Below are 22,644 nucleotides of genomic sequence, written 5' to 3' on the forward strand. Positions count from 1 at the left end.
TAACTTGCATAAATGGAAATAAAAGGTTTCAAGTAAACAAACTGCTTTTAATCCGTCACTATAACACTTTAGATTCACATTTTTGCTCTTTTTGTTTTTTTCTTTAAGTCATATTTTAATCAGATATTGGTCTAGATCCTTTAAATCAACATGGGAATTTAAAAGCAAGCCAGTATTTTAAAAAGCACTTCCTTCTACTCAGTTTTGCCAAATTTTTTTTTGGCAAAATAGAAATTCAACAAGTTTCTTACGCACTTGCCTAAGAAGTTAAGAGACTAATTATATTAACTGATTTATTAATAAATGGTTTCTTAATCCAATTTTTGTAAGTATTAACAGACTGTGCAACAACTTTGTGTGTCTAATGTGCTTTGAAACCTTTTTTTTAAAGTTAATTACATTTATAAGTAAAGTCACTATAGATATGCCCCTTAAGCTTTACACAGGAATATTTAAAAAAAAATAAAATAAAAGATTACCTCATTGGCTAGCTCCAATAATACAGGGGCAGCTGCATTTTTCATCACCCTACTTCGGTACCTAGACAAGACAAAGCCAGGTAAATTCTGTAGTGGCAAGAAGAGGCCTGCTTAGGCATGTTATTACCTAGTATCTCATGTCTTTCTCTCTTGGGCAAATGTTACACACAACCAGGCTACAATACACTACCGTGATAAGAAATCTTCTGAAATTAGGTATTTTAAGATAATCAGGGTACTTTCTGCACAGCTGTAAGATGTGTCAATTTCAGTTAAGAAACTTATTAAAAAAACACAATAAACAAATCAAGAAAACTACCTTTCAAAATCATATTGTTGGCACTATGCCATAAAATCAAATTGTATCTGTATTATTTAAAGATGCAGACCAGACAACAGATCTCTATTATTCAAAATGAAGATTTTGAGCTCAAAATGGACTTCAAATACAGAGGCATGAATCACTGCAGATCTTACATAATGCACTACTGGGCACAAAGATACAAATATGCAAATTTTTACCAGACAGACAGTATAGCCTCATTCTGTGAAATAAACTTTCAGTATTAAGTAACCAACTAGCAAATATATACTATAAAAAAGCAAGTTAAAAGAATGTTTGTAGCAAGGACTGGACTATGTAGAATGTTAGAGAGAGTAAAAGAAGGGCATTGATAGAACAATGACAGAGGCTTAACTTTTCCAATACAGGCTTTAAAGCCAGTATGAATGCTAAGTGAAATTTCTTCCCTTGAGTATTATTTCTTACACGTTTACATTGCAATAGTATAGCGGACTCTTCCAATATTTGGTAAGGACCATATGGATTACTAGCTGTCAAGTAACAGGGTCAAATTGTGTTTTGCGGCCATCCCGAAAAAGATGGAAGTAGGATAGGAATATAGGAACAAACAAACAAACAAACAAAAGCAACAATAGCATCCAACCTCTTCAAAAACAGAAAAATATTAGTTCTGCCATACCTGCTTCCAGTAGCACATTTAAGACTGTTACATAAACTGGTAAAATGAACCACCTCACTCAACAAATAAATGGCCAATGAAAGAGGGAGAGTGGTTTCTAGTCAATGATAGAGATGAGAAATCTGAGATCCATTGAGGACACCTGTAACAACCTGCTGTAACTATGGGTAGATCAAAATTTACCTGTGTGTTAATTTAGCTGTGACAATATTTACATACAACTGCTCACAAAAGTATTGTGGGATGAAATGTTTATAAAAGGTTTTGAAGTTCAAAAACAGCAGTCATGATAGAAATCCAAATTGTGGGAGGAAAGGGGTCAGGATGAACATTTTCAGTTTCATGAATGCCAAGAGAAAAAAAAATCCCTTGCAAACGTGTAAGCCTGTGAACTCTTGGTAGAACAAGTTATTCTTTCAAACAAACTGTCAGATCAGTGGGACTTGCTCAATAAAGATATAATGCAACATCCAGGTGGATTTTTTATTGTTGGCTTTGTCCATTTCTATCTATTGCAGGCCAAAAGCATCTTCTAGCTCTTATGCCTGTTCTATTATGAACTAGCTTCCTGTGCCTGAAGGCATATTCTGACCTGCAATGAACTGGCTTAGGGTGCTGAAAAGCTTTTTGGCTGCTTTAGAAAAGTGTGGGACAACCATTTTGGAATGCAGACAGATTACCCCTGTACCTTCCCCAAGTATTCTGATCCCCTTTCCTCTGCCCAATCTGCAGATCTGCTTTGTTTCCTGCCTGCTTTTTGCTACTGTGCTGCCTATCCCCTCATTGACGTGCCATGTGACACAAACAGGATGCCAATGGCAGACTGGTCACTCTATTCTAAGGGATGGCCTCTAGTTTTGCCCTCATCAGAAAGAAAAAGATGTTCTTTAAAAAGTGGACCCAAACACTCCGCAAACTATATCCTGTTTCCAGTAGGCAAAAGCCAAAAAATCACTAGGGACCAATGGCAGCAAATCTTTCTAAGGGATTTATGCATTTTAGAGAATAATCGCAGACTTTCTGTAGACAAGAGGAGGGATTCAGGGTAACACTGGGAAGTGGGGAGGAATTTCCCCTGGTGTGAGGCAGGCAAGTGGGAGTGATGGGCAGGTTGGAGGGAGAGGAGGTGTTGCATACTTAGGTGTGAATGAAGGCTGGGAAGCACAGTTGGGATGGGTTGGAGTAATAGGCAGGAAACGCAGAGTGGGTGGGATGAGGTGGACTTTTGAAGTTTTAGGGTGTCACCTGGAAAAGTGGTAGTTTCTTATCTTGTGGGTTACTTATCTGTTATTGTAAGCGGTTCTGAGCCTCTCTGGATAAAGTGACAACTATATCTAAATGATGATGAGAACAACAACCACCACCACCACCACCAGGCAGAGGTTATGACTTCCCCCCTGCTACTGGAAGAGGAACACAATACAATTACTTGCCTGCCTTCTCTAGATGGCAGTAGGGACAAGCAAACAAACTGGTTTCTGCAAGTATAGTACAGCATTTTGGTCCCATGGGCATAATCTAAACTGTGGGGCTTCCTGGACAATCCACAAGCTGTGGTGGCATTAAACCCTGTGGCTGCTGAACCCACAATTTCAGCACAGCTCCAGAACCTAGAAGCTAATATAAACATCAGTGTCACTTACTTTCTCTTTTCCCCTACTGCTGATTTTCGTCACCAGAGGTAACTATCTACCTTCCACTACCCCACCCTCCAATTCCGATGGCAAGTAAAGGGGGAGGGAGAAGGAGAGGGAGGAGTGGCACTAACTTCCTGGGCAGTAACAATATTTTTACACCATTTCTTCCATCAACATAGCTGAGCTTCATACATAAACATTTGTTGTACACTCCCATGCTACTTGGACTGTAGCAAACACAGACGTGGAGACCGGGCTAAATCCTGCTTATTTTATGTATATTAGTCTAGCGCCAACAGTCATTTTGATACCAATAAAACTACTGTCTTGTGTGAGACGACAAGGTTTGGTTCTAGGTTTTCTGCTCCAATAGGTATATATAATTTAAACAGACCAGCACTATTATGCAGAGTGGGTGTCCTGATGATACATTTATATAAAGATTAGTGTATGTATTTTAAATATGTTCAGAGAAGTGTTATTTATTAAATAGTTTCAGTTTATGTAATGTTACTGAAATTATAATGAAAATTAATTAGAAGAGTATCACATAGAAATAGAGTCGAATGTGACATTTTTAGCTAATATTCTTCCTAAACCACAGGGAAAGGCTAAGTCAGAGCCAATATAATTGTTAGGAGACAGAACAATTATTTTTAAGCAGAAATAGCATAGTATAATGCATTAGGTTTTCTACCTTGATGTCCAATATAATTAACTGTCCTTAGTTCTAACTGTGTGACTCAACAGAAACACTGAGACTAGCTAATTGTTTACAAATGAAATCTTTCTGTTTAGTTTCCCCATTCACAAAGATAATATTAAAGCATAAGTATCAGGCATCTATAATCACAAGGATTATCTTGCTTCCTATGCAAGCTCTTCAGATATGTCAGTCTACACAGTAATATTTTAATTGCACATCTCTACCAGTTATCAGTATGCCCCAATTATGTCACAGATGTCTACAGAAGTCAATGGAACTAAAAAAACCTGTAAGATATAAAATTACAATTTATTAACTAAAGATGCAATTGTAAAATTTTGTAAAAATGACATATGAAGGGTTCTCATTCCTTCTTAAAAGATGTCTCTGACACTTTTTCTGCTAAAACAGAAGTGAACTAAAATTAATCCTATACTTGGTAAATACATTAATTTAATATACCACTTTAAAGATCATAACCTCTAGTTTAATTTATAGAAATAATTACAATGGAGCAGGTCCCTAAATTTGAGTAGTTTTAACCACTTCCAGTATCAATCTTGGCAAAACAGACTATCATCACTTTTAGCATATGTAATACATAATGCTATCCCACACTTGGCATCATGTATTTTAGCCTAAAAGATGCTGAAAAATTTCTGACAATATTTTCACTGAAAATATTTTTAGGTACTTCCAATTTCCTCATTCCAACCTGCTAATTTATTAGGAATAAAATTATCCCAATAAACCAATTTACTCGTAATTATCATTACAAATAGTAGATATGAGGATACCGTCTAGTGGAGTGGGTAGGTCATACCTTTGATAGTAAGTTTCAATAGCCTCAGCAGTGTGATGTTTGGCATGTGTTCTTTTGATTTGTTTCTGAAAAGGAGAAAAAAACAACAAACAAAGAAGACTTTTATGATGTGTTACAGAGCACATGCAGAAACCATAAATGTCCGAGTGCAGGTTTATTGGCCATATTTTAAGCTTATAAGGAATACTATTATATTTTTACAATTTAAAAATTATTTTTAATCTACTGAATGGAATGTCTTCAGACTGTACTGCAACGTACTATATATGTAAAAGGCAGTAAGGTCATAGTAATTGAATCTAAATAAGTTTGCTGAGGGCTGCAGAGGGCAAAGAAAAACTTGTTCTCTCTTTCAACCTTTGTATTAATTTTCCCTCAATTCAATTCCATCTAAGTCCTCTGCACTCTAGTTTTACAATTCAATTGGCATTTTTAACCAGGAAGAACATTGCTTAAAAACAACTTATTTGAAAAACTACAAAAAGTAATTCCATAGAGACTTGCCACTTGACTGACACCTGTCATCTCATGATAAATGACTCCATTTTCTGCCTCTCTTGCCTTCTGCCACTCCGGCAATGGTCATTTATCATCATCTCTGTCAGCAATGGAAAGCAGCACTGACAGTGCAAGTCAGCAAACATTTAGCACATGGAACCACGCAACACAGGGAAATTATTATTGTCAGAATAATAATGGTTTAGCATAATTTATTACAGGTCCACCAAATAAGCAAAGGCTAGATGTTATTAGACAGATGGATGGGTAGGCTTGGCAGCCATCCACTGAGACTCAGGCGGTGCTTGATGTGGAAAAGGGAACATCCTCCAAACCAATCAGAAAGCTGGCAGTTCAATTACAAAGAAATAAAGGGACATTCATCATTCAATTAGGCACCTGTCAACCCTCACAAAGGAGAAAACTTCTAACCTGGTACTCCTGGGAGAAGATGCTCAGCAGAGTGGACTGCGATTGACTGGAACAAATAAAAGAAGGACAAAGTTAATTACTGGAGTGCACTGCAAAGAAACAAAAGAGAAGGGAGCTTCAAAGGTAGGCCTGCTGCCCTGTAATCTAACAGAACATGAAAACAAGTGTGGAAAAGTTGTTCCAGATGAACACCTCAGACAAAGGCTTCCTGCTGCTAGGTCAAGGAGAGAGCGTGAGGGAGGGGAGGAAAATATAGCAAGAGTTTCAAAGCAAACTAGCATATTGTTTGGGCGATTCTTTTTCAGTTTCAGAACCCACAAAGTCATATCAGTAGCATGTACTGGAGTTAAAAGGGAAGAGGTGGAAGGAAAACAAAGCAAATTTCCATTAATAATTGATGGAGTTAAATTCCATTAGCAGTTGCGAACATGCCACTTTTTCACTGGCAACATATTGAAATTCATTTTGTTAGCAGCAAGGGAACCTCTTCAGTAGCTGTCTCATATTCAGGGTAGAAACTTAGCTCTCTGTCAGAAGTAGCATATGGGACCACTGGAACATTCCCACTGAAACTGATGTGCTTTGAAAATAGAAACTTTCACAGCAGGAAGCTGAGATTCCCCTGAGTCAGTCATTTCCAAAGGCTGCCATAAGCTTCATTCATCTAAGGCTCCACTCAATGTCAAACACCTGGCAATGAAGCAACCTGGAAAACATTCTTCCCAAGCGGGAATTTTTCTCTCTGAATTGTTAACATTTAGAAATGGGACAAGACTTTTTCCTCTAAAAGGCAATCAATACCACACTGCTACTGTTTTCAATTGTCCTCTGTGGATATATATACCCCATCACATCTTGAATACAATTAATTACTCCTGATATATTTTCCTACCAGATGCAACTTGAACAAATTACCGTTTCAATAAATCGACTTTTATAGTACAGCAAAGCACTATGAATAATTAACATTTTCCCTTTCATGAATGCACCTACAGCATATCATAGGTAGTTTAGATATTCCACAAAGACAGAAAACCTAGTCTTCTATTAGCTAACTCATACCAATAGCTAGACCTGAATTTAACATAAGCACTGTTTACACTACTGTTCCTGACACAATAGAAGCTTAATTGTTTTATCTGGGTACTGATAAGGACCTGTTACTTGGGCTACTGAAGTGCCTTACAAGTAGGTTTTCCTAAGGAAGCATCACTGCCACTTTGCAAAAGGAGAACTGAGGCAAAAAAATACATGACTTGTCTGAGTTTCCAAAAAAGCCTGTGACAGAGCCATGAGTTGAGCTCACAGGTCCCAAGTCACAATACAGTGTTTTTACTACAATAACATCCTTCCTTATCCTGCCTCAGTTACATGATTGTATTTAAAATGTTAATGTTGTAGAAGGATATTAGCAATCCTCCTAACATACAGACTTGCAGAATACCTCTTCACGGATTATAAAAAAATGTAGAAAATTACAACATAGTCAAATAATACAGATAAAGACAAATGAAATGAGATATATTAGCACTATTATTCATCTTATAGTAGAATTTGAAAGCTCCAAGTAGAATTGTGGTATATTATTGTGAAGCACTATACAAAAAGAAAGTTACAGTCCATGCACTAGTGGCATAACGTTCAATGATGACAAGACTCAAAATGTGTGTACAACAATCCAAAGAGAGAACAAAAACAAAACTAAGAATCGAGCTAACACAGGAAGAATTGTGCATTAATAAATAGACTGTGTGGGTACAAAACGAGGTTATTTTGAATTTCTGAACTTAGAGTACAAGATATAAATTAAACAAGATATAAAATGCCCTACAATAGCTTTTCACACTACTAATGTACAGCATCTGGTTTTACGTCGTTATAATGGTAGAAATAGGTCTTGATGAGAAATTTTAAAAATAAGATCGTGTTTACCTGGATTATTTCAGGGATGGTATTTCATTATCACAAAATAGTAATTAAAAAAAGGAACATTCCTGTAGAAGCAGACAGACAGGTGGAGAAGTTGGGGAGAAACATAAAATCAGATAAGCAAAGGAGGTAAGATCAGAGAAGGTTGGTAGGCGCACATGGTTAGAACAGGTTGACCGTCTTACCAGCAGCATCTTGAATGGACATAAGGGAGAGGAGATGGATATCAGGAAGGTTAGTGAGAAGCTTACAGTAGTCAAGGTAGAAGAATAAGGGCCTGCACATGATTTATACTGTTACAGATAAAGAGAGTGTGAAGAAGGGATCTTAGGGATGTTATGAAAAGAATTAGGAAGAAAGGTTACACATGACATGAATGTGCTGAGCTCCAAAGTGCAAGTCAAACATGACTCATGAGGCAAGAGACCTTGCAAGAAAGACTATGCAATAGGCAGCCATTGATTCTCCGGATCATAGTGCACGCGTAAGAGATCTGTGACAATCACACCAAGACCTCTGAAGCATATGCCTAGGCAAGAGTATGAAGGAGTGAAGGCTGCCCCCAAAACCAACCATTCCTCAAACTAGGCAATTTAAACTGTATTAATGAACATGTACATATGGCAAAACCTTTAGGAAAAACAGTCTTTAGGAATTTGGCAGATGATCACTGCAAATATTAGGGATGCACTGATACAGATTTTTTGGGCCAGTACTGATGGCTGATTATTAATGGGCCATATCAGCTGATACTGATTCGATTGCTGATATGCAAGCCTGGCAGCTGCATATGCAAGCCTGGAGAGCAGTGTCCAGCTAGTAAGTCTGTAGAGTGAAAGAGGCAGAGGGCAGACTGAGGCCCCCACAGTGATGGAGGAAGTGGGGCTGGGGTAGGGGCAGGGGCAGAAGCTGCACAAATGGGGGGGATGGGGCATGGGACGGAGCCACAAGCAGCTTGTCTGGGGAGGCGCAGGGAGGGAGGGTTGGCTCCTACCACTGTGCACACCCCAGGGGAGGCATGGCGAACATGTGCTGCCCAGATCTACATGTGGGGTGAGGGCGGGCTGCCACTGCAGACTGGGACCAAGAGCGATGCTGGGCTCTTCCCAGCAGGGGAGTTGGGTTGGGGCTGCATTTAGGGTGGGTGGTGGTGACATTGGGAGAGGAGGTTCAGGAGGGCTATGATGAATTTTGGGATGGCTGTAGCCAGAGATGATCCTAGCATGGTCCAGGGCAAATCAGCCTGTGCAAGGCTTGGACATTAAGAAGCTGGTGGCGGCAGAGGGAGAGGGAGGTGTGGTGAGCGGATGGACGTGAAGCCAGAGGCATGGAATCACCAGAGCTAGGTGGGCTTGCAGGAGGGGCCGTAACCTCTCTGCCTGGCTCTGCAGGGCCCCCCAAAGCACAGAGCCCAGAGTGGTTGCCCCTATTCATCACCCCAAGGATGGCCCTGGCAGTAGCCCACCCCATAGGCTCCTTTCCCAACATTGCTGCTGCCCATCCCAAGTGCAACACCAGCCCAATTCCCCTGCCAGTAGGAGCTTGGTGCTGCTGCCAGTCCATAACAGAAGCCTGCCCTTAGCCCATGCACAGATCCAGGGGGCACGTGGGGTGCATGCAGTGGCGGGGTCCCCCTCTCTCCCCGTCCCACCGAAGGAGCCACTCACAGCTCCATCCTGAGCCCTGCCCCAGGTGTGCAGCACCTGCCCCAGCCCACTTCCTCCCTCACCATGGGGGCCTCAATCTGCAACCCCCCATGTCCCTTCCCTTGCCCCCAGCCCTTCCTGCCCTTCCTCCCCCAGACTTACCAGCGGGATGCTGCGCTCTAAGGTGCTGGGCTATACTCCTGGCCATGTCCATCCTGTGACTGTGCCCATGCACACGACATTTATTGGTGACATTATCGGCCACATCACCCCAAAAAAGCCAACTGCTGATAATATTAATTTTCCTTTTATCGATGCCAATATGATATGGACTAATATATCGGTGCACCTCTAGCAAATATCAATCCCTGCAAGGGAAACTCAGTTGGGTTTCTGCAACACAACAGAGGCCCTCCGACACAAAGTAGCACCTTTACAAAATCAAATGTGCCAACACCACCTCGCCGTGACTAAGTATCAGTATCCTAACTAAGCCCCCAGACCTGCCCAAGCACACAGCCTACTGGTCTGCCAAGAATGGGGCAAAGCCCCTGGGCACTACTCTCCCCCCTCACATACCACGTTGGCTGAGATGATCAACAACACTCAGGTCAGTTGCACCCATTACCGCTTCTTGAACAGCACTTTAAAAATTGTCAGTAGGTTTGCAAATGTATCAGTGCTTAAACAGGCTTATTATTGCCTCCTGTTTATTTCCAACCACAAATGCTAAGCGCGTAAGTCCATACACGGAGTATGCAAATTGGGTTTGTTAAGGAGCTGATGATCAGTGATCAACTCTTAATTCAAATTTAAAGCTGATTTGAATTGTGTGATGCAAATCAGTTAACACAGTTTACAAAATCACGAGCATATCTACAAACAGCCGTAGAGATTATGTATCTGACAGTGCAAAGAGTATAACGTCCACAACAGAGACAGGAGAGATAGGCGAGTAGGACAAAGAGTTAAGCATTTATTTTTCCAGGTTTAAATTGATAAATCCTTCCTATTTCTTTTAAAAAGAAAAATCAGTGACAAGTATTTAATATACAAGTCCATTAGCTTTCACTGGTTTTAATTAAAACAGTTAAAGGGGAAGTGGAAGAAGAATATGGCCTCAAGTAAGTCAAAAATGCTGTGAGAGAGCCTTAAATCAACCAAAAATTTAAATTTTAGTAACAAGTGTGTTATTTTGTTAACCCTAACATCACATTACGACAGCTGAGATTTGTGGATTTTTTTATATTTTACTTAAAATCACATAATTTAAGCATGTTTATTTTGTGCACCTTGACTGTATACTCAGCATATTGTAATCATATTCCATGCGTTAGTGATTGTGCATCACCTCCAACATTCTACGGCAAGTTCCCTCCCATCCATGTCACTTTAATTACTATACTTTGTTGTGATAGAATAAAGGTTTAAAGCAACCAGTTATAAATCAAGAGAAATTAAGGTCATTTTATTTCAGCTCATAGTCCTGAAATATTTGTACGCTTGTATTGCTTCCTCTGTATCCTCAGTTTTCTTATATTTGCATTTATTTATGATTTCCATTCACCTGGCACCATTTTTCTGTGTTCCTGAATCTTTATAAGTACATATGCACCTTTGACTTCATATAATTTAAAACATGTCACAGATCATACAAAGTTTAAATACTTTATAGTTGAATAGTTGGAATGTTTTGGACTGCACTAAAAGAACAATAAAAGCAACCCAACATATTTCAAGATGTCAGCTGTACCACTTAAGAAACTTTAGCCTAACCACCTAAAAAACCTGCATCTTTTCCAGATACATCCCAAAAAAGATGGGTCCAGGCTGGTCTATCCTGTATTTTTGAAGTAGGAAGTAATGCAATTCTTCTAATTAATAGGGTGGTGCGAAGCTTCAGTCACTGATTTGATTTGGCAGAGATTTGGTCTGATTTGGTGGGTGAATCTCTGAATCTGAATTGAATCAGGAGACCTTTAATGTCTCCAAATTGAACCAGAACCCTCCAAATCGATTTGGAGAGATTTCGAAAGATTCAACGATTCGGACATAGACATGGCTTTAAATGTCTTTTCCATATAACTCAAGGTATCAGGCAGCTCATGAATGCTGAAATGCTGGAGCAGATGAAGTGTCCCACAGGACCACAGGGGGCCACATGCCTCCAGCATGCTTGGAGGCAGATCCAGAAGTACTTCTGGTCCACTTCCGGGTCTACAGGGGAGCACATGGCCGTGCCCTCTCAGCTTGGCGACTGGTTCCTCCTGACTCTGGGGGGGGCACCCGGGGTCCCCCCAGAGCCGATTGCTGAAATATAGGGCACAGAGGGCCCCCTCCCATGCACTTGGCGGCATACCTGGAAGTGGACTATAAGTACTTCTGGTTCACTTCTGGGTTTGCTGCTGAGCGTGCAGGGGAGCACCCCGCGCTCCCGTGGGACGCTCCATACACCCACCATCGCAGTGTTCACGAGCCGTGTCTGATACCTTGAGATATGTAGAAAAAACATTTAAAGCCGTGTCTATGTTTGAATTGCTGATTCTTTTAATCAGCATCCTCGGATTAGGTCTAATTGAATTGGGGAGAATGATCCAAATCAATGAATCGAATATGGCCCATTTCGCATACCTTACTAATTAAGAACAGAATATCTTTCCTCTTACCCTGGGAATTCCATCAAGATGACAAGCCCTTCAGCCCTTAATCCCGGTGTTGGGGTGAGCTCCCCAAAACAGGTTTGCAGTGTCTATTGGTAAGGTGGCTTGTTTTCAGTGTGTGCACTAAGTGATGGGGAAAAGAATACATGTTCAATAGGGGTGTGTGAAGTGGGCTGTATTCAATTTGGATTTGGCCCAATTCGGGGGACAGTGATTTGATTTGTTGATTCAGAACATTGTCTCAATTCCATTCTGCTGAATCTGAAGATTCGATTCAGATTCAGAAAAATCAGCAATTCGGCCACAGACACAGCTTTATATGTTTTTTCTACACACCTCAAGGTACCAGGGGTGGCTCATGAACGCTGTGATGGTGGTGCAGATGGAGTGTCCCACAAGAGCGCGGGGGGGGTTCCCTGTGCACTCGGCAGTGGCCCCCCCTTCCGGCTTGGTGATTGGCCATGGGGGGGTCCTGGGTGCCCCCCCAGATCCAGGAAACACCAGTTGCCAAGCGTGCTCTGCGGTGGAGGCAGAAGAGGACTGGAAGTACTTTTGGTCCACTTCTGGGTCCATTGCCCAGCACATGGGGGGCCCCCCATGCTCCCGTGGGATGCTCCATCTGCCCCAGCATTTCAGTGTTCACAAGCCGCCTGCTACCTTGAGGTACATAGAAAAAACATATAAAGTTATGTCTATGGTCTAATCGTCAAATCTCTCCGAATCGAATTGGAGGCTTCCTATTCAATTCGGAGAAATTAATGGGTCTCCAGATTAGATTTTGATTCAGACATTCAGCTGCTGAATCACGTTGAATCTCCTCTGAATTGAATCAGCGACCGAAGCTTCCCACAGCCCTATTTTGCAAGCACCCTGTGATTCAGGCTTCAGGAAACTGACATGATAGAAAGTCTCAGTCTCTGATAGCTTTGTTGGGAAACCGCGACATACAATATGGCTATTTCAGTCAATGCAAACAAAATTGCAGAAGTTTCATCATCCTTCTTCTCCTGCTCCTACATACAATTTCACAGAAGCATATTCTATATACTATAGGCAAAAGGACATTAACAGTGAAATAAATGCACTCTCTCACACCCACTCTTAATATGTAAGGGAATTTAGCACTACTGTACTGAAAGGATTCCTGAATCAAAAGGAACAAGCTGTACAATGCGTTTCATATTTCTGGAATGCTAAAGGTATGAACACTGGGTTTCTTGGTTGTAGCCATGCTGGTCTAAGGATGTAGGCAAGCAAGGTCCTTTGAACAGATGTGATCTCTTTTATTAGACCAACTGAGTTGTTGGGAAAAAGTTCTTAGCAAGCTCTCGGGTGCAGTTACCCACCTTTGGGTATAGGCAGTCTCTGCTGTTCTGAGACTCCAAGGAATGAGAGAAGCTAAAAGTAGGCAGGATGTCAGTAAGAATGTATTTCTTGCTATTTACAGTCTCACTGACATCCTGCCACACTTTAGCTTCTCTCTCAGAACAGCAGAAATTCTTTAAGTCAGATGAAGGGTAATCATGCCCAAAAGCTGCTAAGAACAGTTGGCCTAATAGAGGATATCATATTTACTCAAAGAACAATGCCTACCATGGTATTAACAGCTCTTAATTTCTAGTGGCAGACATTTCTGAAAATTTCCACTGCTAGAAATCTTTCAGGGAGAGGGAACAGTACAGGTATTCAACCTACAGCCATTACCTTCTCCCTGTATCTTCCCTAGACTGGGGTGATCCCAGTCTGAGGCTGCACAGGAAGCCCACTGTTCCCTTCCCTTCCAGACCTCAGGGAGAAGATGAAGTGGCAGGTCAGTGGCCCTTCCCTGTTCCCCAGACCAGGGGCATTCCAGTCTGGGAAAAGAGCAAGGAACAGAGGGCGGCTGCTCCTTCTCTCCTGGTCCGATTCAGAAGAGGAGGCAGAAACAGGATAGAAGCTGTGCCTTCTCCAGGCTCAAGTACTTCCAGTCTCAAGAAAGCTCAGGTGGGAGGAGTGAAGCTGCAGGGTAATGCCCCACCCCCATCTTGACCAGACTGGAGTCTCCTGATGCTCAGAAGGCACAAGGGAAGCTGCCGCTCAGCTCCTCCTGACTATGGACAAGCCATGGGATGGAGCTCTGAGCCCCACCCCCCCCAGCACCCGCTCCCTCTTTACCTCCTGCTGCTTGGGGTCTGGGCCCAGTCCCCCACTTCCTGCCACAGCAGCAGGGGGAGGGGAGGGGAGGAGTGGGCCTGGGCCCGATGAGAGAGAAGACTAGATTCGAGGGTAGGGAGAAGCTGGCCTGCCATGGCGGGGGGGAGCAGCGGTCCCGGGCTGACCTGGCAGCAGCAGGTTGAATGGGAGGAGCAGGCTTGGAGCCAACGGGGGGGGGAGGAAGAGGCTGGGGGAGGAGTGTGCCGGGGCCTGAAGAGGGAAGGAGACCCAAGCCAAGGGAGAAGCAGGACAGTCCTGATGTGGCAGTGGCAGGGGAGGAGCGAGCCTCTTCCCCCACTCGAGCCCAGGCCCGCTCCCCACCCACCCCAGTCAGCTCTGAGCCCGCTCCATGTCGGCCTGGACCCACTGCTCTCCCAGCTCAGGCTCGGTCCTCTTTCCCCACCCCCTGCATGAGGCCTGGGCCCACTCCTCCCCTCCCCTCCCCCCAGCGCCACCGCATGCCCGCTATTCGCCCTATCCCCCCACCACTGTGTCGAGCCCTGCAGGCGGTGACAACGGAAGGGGAGAGGGGCGGGCCAAGGCCAGAGCCATAACCTAGCCCCCCCACCGCGATGTCCTGACCCCGCTGCCCTCTGCTGCTACCATCACCTGCAAGGAGTAAGGGGAGGGTAAGGCCAGCTCCAGTGGCCTTACCTACACCTCCACTCCAACCTTGCCACCTGCAGGGAGTAGGATGGGGGGGGCAAGGCCAGCTGGCCTCACCCCCCCATTCCGTCTGCTCCATTGCCCCTGCCTCCAGGGAGCACGGTAAGGGGGGTGAGGCCAGCAATGCTGCCCTCGTACCCCTGTACCCTGTGAACCCACCATCATGATGGTGCTCCACCACACTGCCAGCTCCTGTTGAAATGCTTGTTCGCACTCTGATTGCTGTTTGTCAGCCAATCAGAGCATGAATGAAGCGTTATGAACAGACAGACAGATAGACTTAGGTTTTTATATTAGAATAGAAACAAATGAGACTCCCAATTCTCAAGCTGTGTGTGATGACTCCAAGAGGGTAACTATTAAGTGAAATAACTGATATCCCAATTCTCTAAAAACCATCATCACCTGGATTTAAAAAAATATATATATTAACCTGTTGTTCACACTCATTTGAATGCTTTTATTTTAGGATAAAATCTATGAGTTGATTTTCAAAATAGAGACTCCAGCAGAAATGCTTCCTTTTGCAATCCCAAAAAGGCATTTGGCTAGCTGGATTCTATATCTTTGGAGTCCCTCCCTACCCAATATTCAGACTATCTTCAAAATAGACCCATTGGCTAAACAGACAACAAAAAAGCCGAAGGCTGAATTAATTCAATCTTTGCAGGTTTATCTAAAATGCCCATATTGAACCAATAAGCAAGTGAACTGATGTTCATTTTCAAATTGGAAAGGCAGCCAGACTCCTGTAGTGGCCCATACCAGTAGCTGGGGGGCACCAGAGCACCCTCCCAGCCTGCTGGCCACTGCAGAGAGCCTGAAGTCCAGTGATTCCCCCAGCTGAACACCCTTCTCAGTCATCAGTCAGCAAAGGAGCAGGTGTGGGAGGGAAGGCCCCAATCCCCCAGCACTGGACCTGCAGCCAGGATAGGGGAAAGTGTGCAGTGTACTCCTCTGCCTGAGCTGGAAGCTGGGCTGATCACCCAGCCATCCCCCCTCCTCAACCAGTGGACTGGCTAAGGACAGAGTGGTGACGGAAAATGCCCCCTCCCACCTGGCTCTGGACCCCCCAGCAGGGCTGTGCCTGGTGCAGACAGGCAGGGGTGGGGAAGCAGGGGATGCCCATAGTGAGAGCTTTAGTGGGGGCTTTAATCCTCCTGTCCAAGCTGGGAGCTGAGCTGATCACCTGGCTATGCCCCCTCTTCTGGCAGCGGGCTAGCTGAGGAGGGAATGGGGTGAATTTCCTCCCCGCCTGTGTCAGGCACAGCCCAGGTGGGGTTCTGGAGCTGAGTGGGAGAAGGGGGGCTTGTTTCCCCCCCCCCACTCTCAGCTGGCCTGCCAGCAGAGGAGGGGACAGATGATAAGCCTGGCTTCCAGATCTGGTGGGGGAGAGTAAAGCACACAGTGTAGCCTATCCTCCCCACTCCCTCCCCACACCTGCATCAGGCACAGCCCAGCTGGGTCCAGAGGTGGGGGGTTACCCCCCCAACTCCCTCATCTGGAAAGCCTGGGGTGGGGGCTTTATTCCCTGCTCCTGAGCTGGAAGTCTATCCGGGCTGATTAGCTGGCCATGCCACCTCCTCAGCTGGCACGCCTGCTGAGGGAGTGGGAGGGAAAAATGCTCTCCCCCTGCACCTGACCCTGGACCCTCTGCCAGGCTGTACCCAGCATGGGTGGAAGCTCATAATGGGAGCTTTACTTCTCCTGCCTGAGCAGGAAGTTGGGAGCCAGGCTAACCACTTGGCTACGCCCTCTCAGTGGAGGCTTTACTCCACCACACCTGAGCCTGGAGCCAGTCCAGTCCCCCCAGCTGAGGAGCGGGCGGGGCCAAGGGAATTGGCCTAGCTCCTGGCTACCGGGGATGGAAAAGCTCCTCCTGACAACTCTGGAACAGAGAGCATAGCCAAGGGCTCTACAGCATCCTGGGATTCTGGAGGACTGTGAGTTAACTTGACTCAGGAGGGGATCTGGGACAGAAGTTCCATAAACAGTTTGACCTAAATCTGTTAAGTTTGATACTACATCCATCCACATTTATCTTAAACTGATTTTGGCCATTTTGAAAGTGTTTCATAGTTTCTAGGGTCGGAAGGGACCTGAGCAGATCATCTAGTCCGACCCCCTGCCATGGCAGGAAAGAATACTGGGGTCAAACAACCAAGATGTTCATCTAACCTCCTCTTGAACACCCCCGGGGTAGGAGCCTGCACCACTTCTCTTGGAAGTTGGTTCCAGGCCCTAGCTGCCCTGACTGTGAAGTAGAGCCTCCTGATATCTAACCTAAACCTACCCCCTGCCAGCTTGTGACCGTTATTCCTGGTCACTCCTGGCAGTACTCGAGGGAACAGTGACTCCCCCAGTGCCTGCTGATCCCCCCTGACTAGTTTATAACAGGTCACAAGATCCCCCCCTCAGCCTTCTCTTTTGGAGGCTGAACAGGTTCAGGTCCTGTAGCCTCTCCTCATAGGGCCTGCCCTGCTATCCCTTGATCATACAAGTGGCCCTCCTCTGGACCCTCTCCATGCTGTCGACATCCCTCTTGAAGTGCGGCGCCCAGAACTGGATGCAGTACTCCAACTGTGGCCTGACCAGTGTCGCACAGAGGGGGAGGATTACCTCTCTGGACCTGCTCGAGATGCATCTGTGGACGCATGACAAGGTGCGGTTGGCCTTCCTAACTGCCTCCCCACCCTTCCTAACTGCCTCCCCACAAACAAGTGGTTTAAGTGCACTCAATTTCTGCTGTGTAACAGGTTTAAACCAATTCCTGATCACTTAAACCAGTTTGTGTGTAATTTCTGTCCCTAATCATTAAAGGTTACATGGTTATAATATATCATTCCTGGTCCCAGACTCTTCAAGTGATTAACTAGCTGTGGATTTGGAATGTTAAACTGAATATGCAAATTAAAAGTTATTTTCATCAAACATTCTAGTGTCAAAATACAAAATTCACTGTTCATAAGGCTTCCTAAGGGTGAAAACTACTCAGAATGTGCATGTTGTTTGTTCACTCAGCTCTAATATTGTCCCACTTTTGTAAAGTTCATTGAGATCTTTGGATAGAGAGCTACTAAGTAAGTGCTAGATGTTATCAGTATCATTCTGAAGACAATTTTGTGAAAACAAAATTGTGAAGCCTACATACAAGTGCTTTCTAATCCACAGCTTGCTGGTAACATGATGCCTACAAGATCCTCTGACACTGACTGCAACCACAGGATATTAAAAAGTTAAATCTGTGGTTGACAAGGAGAGCAAACTATGACGTTTCCCAAAGCACATTTTCTTGCTCATATTGTTGCACATGGGCTAGCAAAGATTGAGACCACTCCTCCCTGCAGTGGAAAATTTCATGTTAACTCAAGCTGAAATGTAACACTGCTGTGATAACAACAAACCAAGTAATTTTTTCCAGGTGAAAAATCCATTAGACATGAAAGTGAGGTGGAACATGCAGAATCATTGATGAATCATTCTAATATTGGGTGGGGGGATGGTAAAGGGGGACAAGAATTTTATAACAGTATGTGGAAAGCACATAAAATCTGGGCATCCCTGCATAAGAAGTGTTCTGTATGATGAAACATCACTGGTAGCCAGTATTTTGGAAACTAGCAAGTCAAAAAAAGAGCGCTACTGGGGGAATATTTTTGCTATGAATACATATGATTTTTATAGTATTAAAATATTGGGGTTTTGTTGTTTCAGACCCTGGGGCAGCCCCATGTATGCATCTCGATCTTTACACTCAAATGAGTGTGGGTAACTTTCCTGGGTCAACCCTGACATGCCACATGTCCAATATAAAGACAGACATAAGCAAGTCACAAAGATGTTGCACATTATATGCAGCATATCTTTGTGGCCCATTTGCTGTATTATCATGCCATACATTGTCTTTAACATGTGGTCAGGTTACCTTTTACGGCATGATTAACACCTTAATAGTATCTTAAATGTTACATGTGCCAGGGCCCTAGAGACAGATAGTAGCTTAACTCAAAGCACCTTTTATCAAGCACCTCTAATTATGGAACTGGCAACTGAAATGGCATTAAGAGATTCTACTGCTTTGATGGGACTGAATCTGACTCAACATGAGCCCAAATAAAAACAGTTGGAGGAAAAACACTTCTCTCACTAAATAAAAAGAGCAAAACATCCAATAAATGTGTGGACAACCCTATGTGAGATGGCTACTTGAGAAAAGTCATCATTCCTATGACCTTGACACTGAAGTTGGTCTAACAACTTCTATACAATTTAGTGACGTGTGAGAACAGACGATGGTGCAATACATAGAAATGGCAGCATTTAAAATTCATAGTAGCACAAGGCCATTACTTTTCCCACTGGGCCACTTGAACTTTAATAATGTCTGACCTGGTTGGCCAATAAGTTCTAGCAGCAGACAGAGGAAAATTGCCAGTATTAGATACTGTTTGAATGATTTTTCATTTAGAAAGACTTTAGAAGTTCCTTTAAGAATAGGGCACCAATTCTTCCTGCAGACATCTCATTTTTTGGGTGTCTTTGGTAATGGCCAATACGTTTTAACACAACTACAAACTATAAACAATCCGTATCAAAGACATGTAAAGACAATAAAATGCAGAGGTCAACACAAATTATCATTAAATGCAATGAACATGCAACACTGCTGGTTCTTCTACAGCTATCTACATTATGCTCCCTCACCGCTTTTATCCATTCCACATTAAATGATAAGCAGGGCTAGCATTCAGTCACGGTAATATAAATGTAACTTAAAATTATGCAAGAATCTAATTGTCATAGAAGGTATTTTTTTAATTAATTCCAAAAAAGAAAAAAGGCAAGTCAGCAGACAGAAGATGTAATTTTTGCATGCACAGCTTACAGCAGTATTTCATAAAAACATACTTAGAGCTAGATGAAAAATACACACTGATAAAAGTACAATTAAAAATCCAAGTCTGAAAACAGAAGCACAAAAGGAATGCAATATTGTGTACACTACTTAAATGAAATATCTTGCCTGCCAGCTTTTGCTAGTGGTGAGTGCTGAAACAGACAATAGTTTGTTTGGAATATCATTAGGTAGATATTATCCTAATTCAATTGTAAGGTGTGTACTACATACACATTTTAAGCTTATTTAAATTAAGGAAAATGACAAAAATAATTTAAAGTAACTGATATTTTGTTAAGATGTGAAGTATACCTCTTGTAAGAAAAATATACAATTAAGACTTGCAGAAACTTAAAAAAAAGAAAGAAAATATGTGTAGAGGAAACACAGAATGAGCAAAGTAAAACAAACCAGAAAACACAGCTAGCTTACAAATACCATGCTTAGAAAATTGCTAAGTAAGATTTCTGTGGTTTTCAACTTTTTTTCACATTGTACTCCTTTTTTCATAAGAGGACCCTCTGAAATTTACCCTTCCTGTCATTTAGCCAGGAATCCTCTGTAGCACAACTCCTACTCCACTCTACTCCATACCCTCCCCTTTTCCTCAATTATTGGACATGCAAGATCAAGGACTGAAATGGATGAGCTAGTCAAGAAGTCAGCAGCCAGAGAGAAAAGCAACTGAGGCAGAGACCTCTGAAGTGATAACATCATCTGTTTGTTTTTACATCTTTTACTCTGAATGCTCTTCCCTTCTGCTCATTACCTACATGCTTCTATTCTTTGTACCTTCACCTTCAATGTCTCTACTGCCTCACTCTACCTCTTCCTTTGCTTTCACTTCTTTTCTGCTAATCTCTTCATGATAAATACCCATCATAAAACTAAAAGAAACGGAATTCAATTACAGAAGTAATACTATGTTAACAAAACATCACAATCTTATCTAATATATTATTGTCACTTCTGCTCAGCCCTTTTCTGTTTAGAGTCCTGTTTTTCAGGGCAGTTAGTTTCTTACGCTCAATCTGTATAGCATCTAATTCAAAGGGGTCTTGATCTTGGTTGGGATACCCAAGCACTACTGCAATAAACAGAATATTCTGTTCATATTCATTTTCCAAAAACGAGTCAATGAAGATTTTCCGAAGCAGAGAGACAAAGAAACAAGCCAAGGTGAGAACAGCAGCACTTGTACAGAAATTCTCGTGTGATGTGTGCTTTTAAATGTGATTGTCTCAAACAGTTTACTCAAAACTCAGATGGGTTAAGTTTTGTGGAAAACAGGGATTCATAATTTGAAATTTAAACACATTTTGTATCTAAACAATGGAGCACGGAGCAAACAATCATACCAGCTCCAGGAACCATAGCAGACAGCTGAGGGGCACAGAAGAAACACTCCTTTTTCATAAAGCATTTTTACATTCTTTTTAGAGGTGAGGTAATGGAGAGATTCCACAGTTTGTCCCCAAGGGCACACACTAATCAGTGACAGAATTAGGAACAGAACCTAAGTCACCTCATTCCCTGTCCCATGTTCAATCTACTAAACCTGCTCAACTGTTGTATATTAGGCCTACCTACTGCATCAATATTTATATTATCTTAGACTTAACTGACAGAGATTTTTATGGTTTCTCTCTGTGGGGTTTTAAATCGATAGTAAAATAAAAAAGGCTGTGAAGTAAGAGGACACAAAGATATCAATCTTACGAGATTTTCACTTTTGGCTTACTAGTTCAAATCTAAGTTGGTAGTAAGCAACTGTGATGCTTTGATGGCTCTTCAGCGGCCTGCGTGAACCAAGTTTCATGGTTCAATCCTAATTTCAAGAGGACAGGTATGATATACCACAAAGACCATCATGACAATGGACAGCAAGTGGCAGTTAAAGCAGACAAGCCAATGACTGAATCAGGGAGACCAGGTTGTTCTCTTATCGTTATGCCTGCCTGCCTTCCTGATCAGGGTTCAGGCCTCAAAGTTACAAGTAATGGGGTAAAACAGAGTATAGATTGTAACCAGTTAGCATCATCACGTTTCATTTCCATTAATATATTCTGGCAGTTATACCAGAGGCAGAGTTTCAGGCCACATGAAACTTAAGCCCAACTGGCAAAGTTGGTAAAATGTAGATTTAATTCAGTGATTTGTCTTGGGGGGGGAAAAAAATGCTCAAAAAATGTTTGAGCACAAAGTCAGTATTTATCTTTTTCCTTTTTTCATATATCATATTCAAACCATAAACATGACAGCTCAATTTTAGAAGCACATTTTGCTTTTATGCTTATTAACTGCAACCCTAAACTTAATCAGACCTTGCACTGCTCTTTAACACGAGAAAAAATACTTTAGCTTGTATATAAAAACATAGATGTACCAATTATTTTTTAACAATAAATCCCAAAACATCCCTAGTCCATTTGCTTGTAAGAATATATAATCAAATTTAGAAAACTATAAATTATATTTAAATTTATTATTTACAAGCAATTAATTATGAAGACAGCCAGGTGGCTTTCATTACATAAATTACTGTTAATGACATTGGCCTCATGCTGCTACTGTATTTAGTATTTGCATGTGTCACGTGTCAAGTACACATAGTGTTGCATAGCTACCTTCAGGACATAAGCAAACACCTTAAGACACTAATGTTTTTAATAAAACTATTATAAGCTGTTAATTCCTTTAAAAAAAGTAATGGTTTACTAATGTTTTCCACAGAAGTAGACGTATTCAGGGTATTATTAAATAATTTGTAGTTCTAAAAGGCTAGCAGTCCCACCTGACTCTCCCCTCCCACTATTAGCTAGGTATAACACAAAATGTAACTTTAAGTGATCTGTTTTGAAAAAGTTTAAGACTTAAAGAAGAAAGGGTATGTACACCTAATATAACTGATGATATAAGATTTTCAGTACTAACAATATACTAATATTTATTAATTTACAGGTTCCTTCCATATAAATACTGAAGGAGCACAATCCTTGACTATTTCCTTCAATACTACTCCTTTACTGTATAATTACATTACAGGGTACCATGACCATAGTCTACTTTCCAATTTGTTTTGTCCTGTACAAGGC

General features: G+C 42.4%; 1 protein-coding gene across 2 annotated transcripts in view; it reads right to left on the bottom strand.

Moving 5' to 3' along the window:
- The window catches only part of CDIN1 (CDAN1 interacting nuclease 1), a 173,791-nt gene that overhangs the window by 129,203 nt on the left and 21,944 nt on the right, over nucleotides 1-22,644 (bottom strand). For both annotated transcript variants that reach the window (XM_090033517.1, XM_090033516.1), the window contains exons 2-4: nucleotides 5,559-5,604; nucleotides 4,629-4,693; nucleotides 480-540 (exon numbers count right to left, since the gene is read on the bottom strand). In XM_090033517.1, coding sequence (XP_089889643.1) covers nucleotides 480-540; nucleotides 4,629-4,693; nucleotides 5,559-5,604 — 172 coding nt within the window. The remainder of the gene's footprint in view (nucleotides 1-479; nucleotides 541-4,628; nucleotides 4,694-5,558; nucleotides 5,605-22,644) is intronic.

The sequence above is a fragment of the Crocodylus siamensis genome, chromosome 2 (assembly GCF_052110815.1).
Source record: "Crocodylus siamensis isolate JL-2025a chromosome 2, ASM5211081v1, whole genome shotgun sequence".
Taxonomy (NCBI): domain Eukaryota; kingdom Metazoa; phylum Chordata; order Crocodylia; family Crocodylidae; genus Crocodylus; species Crocodylus siamensis.